The 14,625-nt window shown below is 33.7% G+C and overlaps 1 protein-coding gene across 2 annotated transcripts; it reads left to right on the forward strand.

Moving 5' to 3' along the window:
- Positions 1-406: 406 nt before the first annotated feature.
- On the forward strand, positions 407-7,497 carry LOC149800483 (uncharacterized). Of its 2 annotated transcripts, none has more exons than XM_089960117.1 (5): positions 407-455; positions 2,369-2,539; positions 4,627-4,794; positions 5,846-5,936; positions 7,301-7,497. In XM_089960117.1, exons 1-5 carry the CDS (start codon positions 449-451, stop codon positions 7,482-7,484), a joined length of 621 nt encoding a protein of 206 aa, XP_089816243.1. In that variant the 5' UTR covers positions 407-448; the 3' UTR covers positions 7,485-7,497. The 2 variants fall into 2 exon arrangements, with proteins under 2 accessions (XP_089816243.1, XP_089816242.1); XM_089960116.1 differs by lacking the exon at positions 407-455 and adding an exon at positions 945-1,319.
- Positions 7,498-14,625: the final 7,128 nt, after the last annotated feature.

A 14,625-nucleotide genomic window follows, 5' to 3' on the forward strand; every position in this document is an offset into this window, starting at 1 on the left:
GGTATAGAATCGATGCTAGTAAATCAATTGTTTTTATACTAGGTATATAATCACTGCAAGTGTATTACGTACTGGTACAATCCGTATTGAATCAATTGTTGTTGTACTAGGTATATAATCACTGCAAGCGTATTACGTACTGATACAATCCGTATTGAATCAATATTAATATATCACTTTCTGCAACCACTTCTTCTCTTTCGCGATATAATACGCTTTATACTGTTCCGATAAAACTAAAGCACTTCTACCATTCTTCTTGGCATGAAAATATGTCTTAGAATAAATTAAAACATAATTTGTTCAAAGAATATTAGAAAAACTCTCTGTCTCTCTCTCCATCCCTCTCTCTCTCTCTCTCTCTCTCTCTCTCTCTCTCCAGATGAAGGGAACGTTATGAATTGTTTTAACCGTAGCACGATCTATTGCAGGTGGTCATAGCTGTCAGATGTCTGGTACGTATTGAAGATACTAAAGATGTCAATAAACTTTTCTGAAAACTTTCAAGAGTGATTCACCAACACGTGCACTTCGCCATACCTGCTTAAAAAAATTAGATTTGAGCAGTTTAAAATTGAATTGCAATTACTCCTAGTCATATTACATTTAACTTCTTTATCCACCTGAATCAATTGACCACAATTTCAGGCAAAAGATATACATACAGTGTCCAGAGAGAGAGAGAGAGAGAGAGAGAGAATATTCAATTATCATGGTAACATTATCTAGCGGCGGCCTTAATGTTGACAAAATAATTATGGAAGCGTTACAGGATAATAAGTGATTACATGTATTATACCGAGCTTTCAACATGCATCCTTGATAGTCTGTCCTGTCTATCGTTAGCACCAGTCTGTCCTGTCTATCGTTAGCACCAGTCTGTCCTGTCTATCGTTAGCGCTCGATTGAATGTCAGAAAATACTCTTTGCTTATTCTGATTAAATATTGGAATGCTTTAAAGCAGACAACCTACTTTTCATGGACAAGGAACGATGGCGGATGACGTAATATCCAATATGTGTCGCCCATTGCAATATTTTGACGAGCACACAAATAAATATATCAGATTCTCTCTAAACATCTCAAATCCATGTTTCTGTTTTGTTCGCTTCAAATACATTTGACCCCTGTTCCGGTGAAAACCATAAACCATTTCCGTACATGTTAGACCGATGCCCCGATTGTAATTACCTTTCTAACGACCGGAGCGACCTCTATGACTTGGACCATGATACTTGGTACGGTACAGAATTCAACATAACAACCAAATATGTGTCGCCTTATGGATGTGTCACCCAACTTCCAATCTGGATGAATGGTTTGGCTTTGATGTACTTTGTTCTTAGCTGAATATACCACTAAATTATGCCCATATCATCAACATTATTTAGGGAAGAATATTAACTCCCTCTATTGCCATATTGATTTTAAGCCTAGTTTGGATTTATTTTTTACTCCCGATTTAACGTCACACTTGCTGTCTGCCATCTGCCAAACTTGCTGTTTGCCAGATGATGCCTGCCATCTGTTTTCCGGATTATGCCTGCCATCTGTTTGCCAGATGATGCCTGCCATATGTTAGCAAGATGATGCCTGAAATATGTTCATTTCTTAATCAAGAAAACTTAAATGTACATATTACCATGCTTTTTCATTGCCGGAAATTAAAAAGAAAGCATAATTTTATATTTCCAATAACCCAATTTTACTACAACAGTCGAGATTTTCTTATCCATGGTAACAAATATAGACCTCGAAACTGTTATTAATGTGACTTTATATAATAAATTGTGTTAATTCAGTGCAGATTCGTAACCTTCGCGATTCTGTTTCATGAAAACTGTTCTACTATTCTAAAATATATGGAAGCAATTTGCAAAACACCACTCATACACAACGGTTCTGTCTTGAAAAATGTGATCAGATTCTACAGACAATTCAATTACTTTAAATGACTTGAGAAAGGAGTACGCACGAGCACAGTACAACCTACGAGTTAGAGAAAATCTTTGCATGTTTGTCATATGACAATGTCATTTTATTTAATAACTACACTGTACCGAAAAGTATTGAACATGAAAATAGTACTCTCTACAATAACTGACTTGACACTTGACACTACTTTGGCAGAAAAAAAAAAAATATGTTCTTAATGCTACATTTTGAATTTCTGGAAAACTTTGAATAGTTGTTTTCTTACTATAACCATCTCAGTAACTGTACATAATGTGACATCGAGAAAGACGACAAGCGCAACCTCTGTCTGTCTGTTTCTCTCTCTCTCTCATATATATATATATATATATATATATATATATATATATATATATATATATATTCTATAAGTCGACTTTAATGCCTCGACAGGTACGATTCCCATGATTGGAGAAGGTGTAGTAAGCAGGACAGCTTGTGTGGCAACATTCGAAAGATTGTGTGAAATATCGTATAGTATCAAGGTAAAGCGATGTGACTCGTCAAACACAGTGTACTGCTTGGACAATCTTCCCAGTAGCATCCAGCAGCGATATTGCTTCGGTGAGTATTCCGCTTAATATTGCGTTCGAAAAACAATGAAATATTGTATTCATGAATGTAATGCATTGGAGATATAATTAAACTATTGAATCATTCAAATATAGCATATTTATTATTATACAACCGACATGAATAATGCGATATATATATATATATATATATATATATATATATATATATATATATATATATATATATATATATATATTATAGTCAAAACATGTGTGTTTGCTTCATTAGCATAAGTATTAATCTCAACGACAATCGTTACGAATAAAATGACTCTAATTTAACTACAATATGTACTATCACGGTTTCCGAAGTATACAACATATTTGTACTAGAACTGAGGAATATGGGTGGTATATTTCTCAGATAGTTCGGATTTATATCGAAGATTTTCATCTTTTTTGTGCCAGTGTGTCTATATATTGGTTTTGGAGAGTTCTGTGAGAAATAGAGAAGAATGTGATTGATAGTCTGGGGAGTCTCTGTCCTTTAAGCTTTTAAACCTTTCCTCGTTCATCTAGAAGACATTGTAAAATTATATACAATTTTTTTGTAGGAAGATTTAGCATAAAAAACACTAATTCATAAGTTATTTGTGTTAGTTTAAAAAAATTGAGACGTTTTGCTATTCCATAGCATTGTGTACATTCTAGTGAACCATTTCAGGGTTATTTTAGAAATATTTTGTTTTTATGGTATTTCTAAATATGTATTGAGGGAGATACTAATTTATGAAAAGTACTAGACATTAAAGTTTAATTAGTTTATTTTGGCAATTTCCAATCAAATACCGGGAACTCCTGGTTTTGTTTACTATTTCTTTCGTAAATTTATGAATTTAAACATTCTGGAAAAAATATGATTAACGGTATTTAAAATCTGAATGTTCACATCTTTATAATGTCTTTTGAATTTGAATTAATATTAAAGTCACCATGACAAAGGTTGATCTGCATTTGTACAATTAAGAATCCATATTTACCTTAAATGCATGAGAACTTTGTTAATAACATGTTAGCAAAATTGAAAGTCACAAGACAATTTCGGATAGCTTCCTTTCTTTGTTATTACCGTGATTTTAAAGACTATGCAAACTATAAATTTTTTACTCTTGTTATAGACACATATTTTGCTAGTTTTAATCCAATCTATCTTGATGTCCACTGAAACATCGATGACACCATCCACGGCAACACCTAAGACAACATTCACGACACTATTTATAACAATGTCTGGCACGAAGTCCTCTTCTCCACTGCCTCTATCAACTGAAGTGATGAGAGAAACATGCACTTCAAGAAACGGAGGTTTTCATTGCTTTCCGAAGCAGTTTAAAATGTTCAAAAGAGCTTCCATTACACAATCTAATAAGCAATTATTCTCCGTGTAAAAGTACAAAAAATGGAACCACAAATGCTGTGATATATGTGGCTTCTAATCAGGCATGCTTTTTTCAGAACATACATTTTATGAGCTAAGTTCTTACAGTACACATGCCACCGGATTATTCAACGTCATCTTGTCAGCGTCACCTTGACAACTATGAGCTAGTAATCTAACTACTCATTGTCAATTGTATAAGTAAGTTTGTTTTTCTTCCTTATTCGAACAGACTGCAGCAAGAACATCACAGTTATATAAGTCACTAACGAAGATTATTTTTCAGTCCGACAAAAAACCTTTCTCCATTTTCTTTGTGTCCCTTTCTTGTGCTAACAACGTTAAGTGCACATAGTCGGCTGTATTTAAAGTAAAACCGTGGGTATTGAAATATTTGTTTCATAGAAACATCTCTTTTCACAATAATATCGTCGTCTTCTGTAAAATGAGATACTTTCCATCGGCCTAGCAAAATAATATCGAGTTGCTTTGTATGATCATTTAAATTCAGTATTTCTTTGTAAAAGAACTACTTAGAAGATCAGAGACAAAACTTTTGGATTAAATGTCTGATAATAATATGGAAAAAGAATATATCGATATGTATACATTGATTCACAGATTCATGATTGTATATAAACTCTATAGTTTCTTTCTTATGTACTGCTGTCATGCATAAATATGTTTATTACATTTAGACCGATCTTCTTTAATACCGACAACAACATCCGAGGCACCATCTACTATATCATCTACGACAACAAGATCGTTGCCAACGTCATCAACAACGCAAACCACGAAGCCATCTTCCCGACTATCATTATCGACCGAAGCCAGGCAAGAGGCATACATGTCAAGAGACGAAGGTATTGTATAGATTATAGAGACAAATTTACATTTCCATGTGGCTTCCATTTCACTCTTTTGTGGCTTTGATTTCACTATTGTGCACGTCTTGTCGAGGTCACGGATAGGAATTTCAGAGCGCAGTGGCAGCTGGTGTATTTAGTCATACATACGGTGTTTTTAGAAAAAGTGCTAATGTTGATACTAAAAGCACAGATGGCATTTGCACATGATAAACATCTGTCAAAGACTTTCTACTTTCTAACAACTGTTGGATGGTCATATCAGTAACTTTATGTACAGTTTATTAGTGGGTATTATTGCACGCATCCATTTTCCGAATTTAAATAAATACTATTAACACTGCCTCAGAACTCTAGTTCGTTCTACACAGCATCGCTAACGTTTCCTATATGTAGCTCAGTAAATTTTCAGTTTAACGTCATTAACTATAGCTTAAAGTATCTGATTCGTGCCCCTCGAAGTATTTAAAACGAATGAGGTAACTGTAGCTAAATTTAAGAACGCTGACCAAAATATTTACTGAGCTACACACAGGAAAAATTCGCGATACTATGTGGAACGAACTAAGAGCAACAAAAATTATTATGCAGTCTACATTTGGACCGTTTATTCTGATTTTACTCATCCCTTTGTAAACCAACAACATGCATGTCTAAAGAATTGGGTAACTATGAAAGTATTTTCTTGGCATTTAAATAGAGAGATCCATCCACGCACCTCTCTTGACATGCTTTATTTATACGTCTCAAAAAACAAAATGATCGACTGTTATACATCTCGATAAACGAAATGATCGAATGCTGCATGTCTCGATAAACGAAATGATGGACTGTTAGATGCCTCGATACATGAAATGATCGACTATGTTTCAATGAAGTCGCTTTTCATCATATTTTTTTGGAGAACTGTAAATATTGTTAGGTGAAATTGCCTATTAAAATAGCTTTTGATCATTACATGCATTTACTGGAATGCTTTGTTTTGGGAATACATTTTAAAAGGTTATCTTTGGTATGCAAATTAGGCCTGTATATTTAATTGTTGCAGATAATGGAATACAGATTTGGGTGATAGCGGTTATTGCAGGACTAATTGTTGCTATCGTCACACTTGTATCTGTGATAATTGATATGAAAAGGTTAGTTTTCCTGATAAAATATTTAGTTCTACATCTATAAATCAATATATTTATTTATTTGTATATATTATTACGACTCCACGGTCAAATAGAAGTGATAACAAAAAACGTGAATCAACATTATTTTTTTTATATTCAACAAATAAATTATTTCCCTAGAATACAAAGTTAAAATATATTATAACTTCCAGTATTGCGAATTCAGTCCCAAATAATCCTAGAATTACTGACACACGTCATGGAGATAAACGTTCTGAATAAACTGCAGTGGTATTCCATAATAACATCTATGCTGAAAGTGTTGATGTGCTTGTAGTGGTCTGTGTCGTGGAGAGGTGCCAATAATCTTTTATTCAAAAACAATATTATAATCCAAAACAGATATTCTTTTATTAATTTCACTATAAATCCAAGACTCTATTCCCATGAAAATATTTTCTTGGCACTTTGTATATCCAGAGAGGAATTCCTTAAAGAAATACCTTGAAGAAATAAGTCAACTACAAATGAAATCTAAACAAAATAATAAAACTGGTTTCTGCTTTAGATGCTATCTCCGGAATAAAAAAAAGTATTCCCTTAAACAATATGTTACGCCCCTGTACCTGTCATAGGTCATAATTAGAGTTTTGGATAAAAAAGCAAATACATAAAAGAACATTTCATTCTAGAAGTTTCCAAATGTTTGCAAGATTAAATCTTAGTTATAATTAGAAGGTATGTTACTAAAATTATTATAAAGAACATGGGGAATATATGCTGTTTTCTGAGACAAAGAGAAATATTTGGACTTCCGTTAATAATGATTCCAATATTAAACCTATATTCGAAGAGAAAATATAAGCTATGAATTAGTTGTTAACAGAATTTTAAAATGTATATGTATTTGGTCATGAACACAATGAATTATGAACTTGATTTTGGCCAAGGTCAGCTACATAATTACAAGTTCAAATAACCCAGAACATATAATGAAATAAAACAAACTATAAAAAACTAACTAGTACACAATGCGAATTACATGTACATAGCAATGCTAACGGTATTAATATGATCATTAGGTTTATCAAAAAATTTTCGGACGCACTGGATGGTGAAATAAGACCTTTTTATAACGAGTTCGTTCTCTTAGCGTGTGTAGCTATTTCATTCGTGTGTGTAACTTTTTCTTTAGTATGTTTAACTATTTCGTTAGTGTGTGTAACTATTTCATCAGTGTGTGTAACTATTTTATCAGTGTGTATAACTATTTCATTAGTGTGCACCTATTAAATTAATGAGAGTGACTATTTAATGAAATAGCCGATTTATAAGCTATACTTCTTTGTTAAGGAATTCCAAACATATTTTGTCTTTTTTTCTAGACGATTCTCTAAGAAAAAGGACGACAATGAATACGATGTGCCGGAAAAGAAGTATGTAAATGATACACAGTCACATGATTACATGACCTTGGATCTGCCTCCTCTGTCTTCTAAAGAAGCAATCAGTGACATCGCAAACCAAAACGAGGTACGGTATGTGTCTATTAATGACATTTGCACGTAAAGGTGATGACAATCACGTCGTTGTTTGACGCTAATTCCAAGATGGATATTGCGAGAACAGTTTTACAGTTTGTTTGGCTAAACAATACTTTTAGAGACTCAATAAAGTCCATTCCGTGTTTGTTTTAAGAGAATTAGATCAGTCCACATAATTGCATCAATATGTATTGAATTACGAACTTTAATAATTTATTTGCTATAATGAAATCAAAGTTTATTGATATTTTCTTTGTATTAATATAAATCTCAAGAATAATGTCAACGTTAACAATGTGCACCCACCCACCCCCATGTATGTTCATAGTGTATGCTTTTATATTTGAGATGATGTATATTCAACATAAAATGCTGAATTATTATCTATCTCCCAAAACCTCTGAATGCTTTTTTAAATCTTTTGCTATATGGTAAAGAAAATTGGATGGCGTCATTATGTATTTTGCCGGTGTATGGTCAAGGTTCCTTTTGAGCAGATCAGGATGACTTTTCAATTACCGAATACTAAACCACCCAGTGACGACCAGGTGTACAATGACACATCCAGTGATGACCAGATGTACAAGGAATCACTCAGTGATGTCCATATGTACAATGAAGCATCCAGTGATGACCAGACGTACAATGAAGTACCCAGTGATGACCAGATGTGCAATGAAGCATATGACCAGATGTGCAATGAAGCATCCAGTGATGACCAGATGTACAATAAACCACCCAGTGATGACCAGATGTACAATGAAGCATCGAGTGCTTGAAAATTGAACCCATTTTATGAAGATAAGAATATCCCTGAAATAATTTGTATACAAAGTAAGGAACTGACGAACGTAATTTTGAAATGAAATCGATTGGAGGTTTCAAGATTAGCCTTGTGACATTTCCAATATAAAATAAAAACAAAAACAAGTCATATTTTCGTATTTTGTATTTTTTCTTGTTTTCATAGATTTTGTTATACTAATCAAGCTTAAATTTCCATACAAGCAGGTCACAATAACAAGCAAATTTTAAAACATTGTATTGTCTCCAAATTAATCGACAACTTTGGTTCAATAAAACCCTGTCTTTGCGTAAGTGAACAACATGTCCATATTACGATGTTTTGGGCATTTCCGTAATAAAATATGATAAAACAAATCATTTGGAGCAAATTTGGAAGTAATAAAGTAGTGAAACGTAATTCCTTGTCAAATTAGCAACAACAACACAAATAATAAAAAACGAACAGACGCCAATTAAAGTGAAACTGAATGTTGACAGTAGCATTTTATTTAATTATGTTTGTTTAACCCTTATTCTTGATTATATTCTGTATTATACATACGCTTAGAATACGCATCTGATGATGTAATCCTTCTGTTAACCTTCCATAATTAAAAAACAAATCAATTAAAAATAAAGTAAATAACTTCCACTGCGTACTTTGTTTCCGTTGCGATACATCATTTCATTATCTTACGGCGATTGCATACTCTCTCAAATGCGCACCTTTCATACAATTATCAGCGTCGGTTCTGAATATTATTTCTCTTTTCTATTGTGCAAGTCTAACACATATGTATACATCCGATGAAATGTAATGAAGACATTAAAAACAAACGAAAATAATTTCGATTGCTTATTATATTTTCTATTGCGTTCTATTTTCCATCACGGGTTTTATTTATTTTCGATTCCATTTTTCATTGCGTGTTTTACTCATACCGATCTATAATCCACCGATCAAGTTCCACAATAACTAGACAGTTTATCAAAGTTCGTCTACTTACGGTGAACTGTAGACTGTTTTATTTATGGGCACTTTGTCCTTTAGCTATGTTAAGTTATCGGCTTTTGAAGTCTACCTCCTAGTGACATCTGAACATTTTAAAAGCTGTTATGTGATTATGTATCCCCTATGTTTTAGTTGTTTGTTTTTCTGTATCAAAAAAAAAAAAAAAAACAGAATTAGAATGAATTCGGACGAATCAAAGGATAGATTTTTTGCTATGGGGATATTTGCTATTTGCATTGTATTATTTTACGGTCGGTCGTACTCATGGGATTTCTGGAGCTGGTCCATTTGTTTTTCAACCCTATAAACATTGTTATGACATATATTTTCCTTCATGGACATTAAGTCTTGTGGCTGACATATAGTTCCCTTCATAGACACTAGGTCTTGCGGCTGACATATATTTCCCTTCATAGACACTAGGTCTTGTGGCTGACATATATTTCATTTCATAGACACTAGGTCTTGTGGCTGGCATATATTTCCCCTCATAGACACTAGGTCTTGCGGCTGACATATATTTCCCCTCATAGACACTATGCCTTGTGGCTGACATATATTTCCGTTCATAGACACTAGGTCTTGTGGCTGACATATATTTCCTTTCATAGACACAAGGTCTTGTGGCTGACATATGTTTCACTACATAGACACTAGGTCTTGTGGCTGACATACATTTCACTTCATAGACACTAGGTCTTGTGGCTGACGTATTTCCCTTCATAGACACTAGGTCTTGTGGCTGACATATATTTCACTTCATAGACACTAGGTCTTGTGGCTGACATATATTTCACTTCATAGACACCAGGTCTTGTGGCTGACATATATTTCCCTTCATAGACACTAGGTCTTGTGGCTGACATATATTTCCCTTCATAGACACTAGGTCTTGTCGCTGGTTTATATATCATGATCGCTTAGTTATACACTCATCTGAATATGTCAATGTATCTGTCTACCCATCTGAATATATTAATGTATCTATCCACCCATCTGAATCTATTAATGTATATATCAACCTATCTGAATTTATTAATGTATATATCTACCCATCTGATTTATCAATGTATATATCCAACCTTCTGAATATATCAATGTATCCATCCACCCATCTGAATCTATCAATGTGTATATCCACCCATATGAATCTATCAATGTATATATCCACCCATCTGAATCTATCAATGTATATATCAATCCATCTGAATCTATCAATGTATCTATCCACCCACCTGATTTATATCAATGTTATATCCACACATCTGAATATATCAATGTATATATACACCCATCTGAATATATCAATGTATATATCCACCCGTCTGAATCTATCAATGTATATATACACCCACCTGAACATATCAACGTATGTATCCACCCATCTGAATATATCAATGTATATATCCACCCATTTGAATACATCAATGTATATATCCACCCATCTAAATATATCAATATATATATCCACCCATCTGTATCTATGAATGTATCTATCCACCCATCTAAGTATATCAATGTATCTATTCACACATCTGAATTTATTAATGTATATATCCACCCATCTAAATGTATAAATGTATATATCCACCCATCTGAATATATCAATGTATCTATCCAACCATCTAAATCTATCAATGTGTATATCCACCCATCTGAATATATCAATGTATCTATCCACCCATATGATTCTATTAATGTATATATCCACCCATTTAAATCTATCAATGTATCTATCCACCCATCTTAATTTATCAATGTATCTATCCACCCTTCTGAATATATCAATGTATCTATCCACCCATCTTAATCTATCAATATATCTATCCACCCATCTAAATATATCGATGTATCTATCCACCCATCTAAATATATCAATGTATATATCCACCCATCTTAATCTATCAATGTATCTATCCACCCTTCTGAATATATCAATGTATATATCCACCCTTCTTAATATATCAATGTATCTATCCACCCATCTTAATCTATCAATGTATCTATCCACCCTTCTGAATATATCAATGTATCTATCCACCCATCTAGATATATCAATGTATCTATCCACCCATCTTAATCTATCAATGTATCTATGCACCCATCTTAATCTATCAATGTATCTACCCACCCTTCTGAATATATCAATGTATCTATCTCAAGGCGTGATTGAAGAGTAAGTCAATTAATCGTGGCATAAAAAAGTGTTTTGCTTTGAAATGACCAGAATACTTTGACAGTGTGTACGTAAATATCGGAATCAGATTGGACGAAAAGATAATACATGTTTGAGAATTTGTATCAGCTTGTCCACAGTTGTATTAATTGTAGGAACATTCATTTATCGAATTTCCAGCACAAATAAGAGAGACAGACAACTATAAAGAGAGGAAGATAGCAAAAGAGATGATGATGATAATGATTATAATGATGATAATGATGATGATTCAAAACACACGGATCTTCCAATTTTGCTCCGTCTTATATATCCCGTTTTATATTCTCTCTGCGACTGTAACAAGGAAAAAGACGTTTATATTCAAGTACACTGCTTGCGTACATTCTTTAAGTTTAACAGGTAAAAGACGCACAAATACTTTTGTACTTAATTTCTTATATGTCTTACGTCTTACGGTTAATCACTAATTAAGCAGTATATGTTTTATGCACACAAAAGTATCTGCATTACTAAGAATGTAGTCATGCTAAAAATATAAATACATCAATAATTTTGCTGTGTATTGAGTCAATGTATGTAAAACATTCTCCCAGTCCACGATATTTACCACCGGAATGGTTGCAATTAATTTGGTCATTTATCTTGTAAATAATTACTTTGGTCATTTATCCTGTAAATAATCTCCTTGTGATTATCAAAAATGGTTTTCGAGTATTTTCCAGACTGAATGCTAATAGTTTTGCATTTTATGGTCAAGAACAGCTGGAACATACGTAACATGAGCCACTGATTGAAATCTATGGTAGGTTTCACATTTATAATATTTATTTAAGTATAAAATACTATTATTTACTTTGTTTTGCAAAAATGGAATGCAAACAATACGTTGACGTTAATATATTTTCTTTTTAGTTTGTAATATCAGAGCAACGCCACGATTTTATAATAATGAAGACAAATATTTGCCATAGTTCCCAACGTTTTATTAGATTTCTTTAATGATTGATTTTCATTGCTCTAAAATTTAATTGTATTCGTCTTTTCAAGCGAACATTTATGACGCTAACGATGTTACTACACATGTGTATATATTTATAGGACACTAGTACTCATTCTAAGGATGTTGGCGTCGCTTGGGTTTAAATTTATAAATGTTTTTCTTTGTTTTGTTATTTCTGTATCTAATGGATTCATTCCCACAGAGAGAGAGAGAGAGAGTGATTTGGATTTTTTCCAGTCATATCGCTACGATTTCTGCAGTGTGATAGTTTATAATGATGTCTAGCACTGGGTCATCATGCCGCAGACATGTAGTATGATGTCCCATCCAGTCACATTATCCTGACACCAGGCCGACCAGTCCTAACATTAACATCTTAATGCTGAACGCCAAGCGAGGCAGCTGTTAGTACCATTTGTGTAAGACTGGCTTGACTCGGCCGGGATTTGAACCCACGACCTCCCACTTCCGAGACAGATGCTCTAACCACTAGGCCACCGGAGCGGTCAGAGAGAGAGAGAGAGAAATAAAAAGAACGAACATCAGTGGCGTAACTATCGAAGTAGAAGGTACAACCCTGCTGTGGCGACCGGCCGTCTTGGGGGCCCGAAAAGGACAAAAATGAAGTGACAGTAAGGGGTGGGGGTGAGGTCCGTGGTGAGATAGTTACGCCACTGATGACGATGTGATGGCGATGATAAACATAACCATATTTTTAACTTTCGGTTAAGGTCCCACCCCCAGGCTTAGAGACTTTGAAGAATGTTTGATGTTTGACGGTACTCAGAGGTACGTATGCAGCTGTAATAGAATCGCATATACTGCTACAGCATTTATTAATATGCTTTTAATTCACTGAGAAAGACGAATCATATTAAATTATCAAAACGACTGATAAATGTCATCCGTCATTCCAAGTCAAGGGTCTTATATACTGACCAAGTATAATACCTTTAAGACTAGATCCAATCTACAATTTTAAGCATTTTCGTTCTCAGTGTCTCAGAATTAATGAAGTTTGACTACATTTATTTCGGAAGCATTTTGGCTGTAGACGAGTGTTAATTTTAAAATAAGGTATCCCTATTGATTTTATTGAAAGACTTGATACGTTTCATTGTCAGTTCTGCGGCATTAGTAATGTATTTTAATCAAGTATTGAACTTAGCGTGGTATTGATGAAGACTTGGCTGGTTTGATTCTGCATTTTTGTTAGCCGGAGTCATAGCCACTGATTGTCAGATCAACCTCATTTGTAACAGTTATTATTGGATTTCAACCAAAACTGGTGTGTGACTTGACAATGATGAGGCGTTGACCGAATGTAAATGTCAACCTTTTTCATAAGTGTTTAGCAGAAGTATAGCTCAAGATCATCTGGCTAAACTGCTTATGTTTTTCGCAAAATAAATCACTAAATTAGTATTGGATTTCAAGTAAGCTTGGTGTACATCTTGATTGTCGTATGTTCTTGTCTAAATCTGGTTGCCAGAATTCCGTAGTGTTTGGCAAAATTATAGTCATTGACTGTCAAATCCCCACAATCATGTTTCCGTACGATTACGCCCAGAACCATCTTCGGAACATTTATTACAAATTGGTATCCAGCTTAGTATTGGTGCGACCTTGAGCTAGTTCCATGTCAACACACTACGTCGTTCCTTAGCAGATTAAAAACCACTCATTTTCAGATTTATTCGTTTGCGAACAATAAACGTCTTTAATTTTAAGTGGACTTATACAAATATTTGATTTTCGGGAGATAGAGGACTAATTTGATTGTCAGAGTTTGCATACAGTCACTCTCATTTCTGCCAATTAAATAGATTAATTTTATTTGACTGTTTACTAAATTGTGTATAAAGCTAGGTCACAATGAGCCTTTGACTGTATTCAATTTATCAGCATTCTATATAGCTTAGTGTCTCACCCATTCCTCTTTCTGTCTGTACCATGACTCATATTTCACCCACCCTACTTCTGTATGTATCATGACTCTCATCTTGGATTTTATGCAAATGTTTTTGGCACCTTGGCATGAATGACACCATAGTTTGATTGTATGTCTTGCTTGGGTATATTGTTATTTATATTTAATTAAATTGTTTTTCTGTTAGTTGTAAAGAAATGCATTACATGTTATTACAATGTAATATGTTTGCTGGATATGACCTTGTCCAACATTAAAC

The sequence above is a fragment of the Sinohyriopsis cumingii genome, chromosome 5, assembly GCF_028554795.1.
Source record: "Sinohyriopsis cumingii isolate HCF-2022 chromosome 5, ASM2855479v2, whole genome shotgun sequence".
Classification (NCBI taxonomy): Eukaryota; Metazoa; Mollusca; class Bivalvia; order Unionida; family Unionidae; genus Sinohyriopsis; species Sinohyriopsis cumingii.

Bases quoted from the DNA above. Each gene is read 5' to 3' on its own strand.
- LOC149800483 (XM_089960116.1), top strand. From the start codon at position 1,163: ATGTTAGACCGATGCCCCGATTGTAATTACCTTTCTAACGACCGGAGC. The intron at 2,540-4,626 runs GTGAGTATTCCG...TATTACATTTAG, and splicing joins CCAGCAGCGATATTGCTTCG to ACCGATCTTCTTTAATACCG. The intron at 5,937-7,300 runs GTTAGTTTTCCT...CTTTTTTTCTAG, and splicing joins GTGATAATTGATATGAAAAG to ACGATTCTCTAAGAAAAAGG.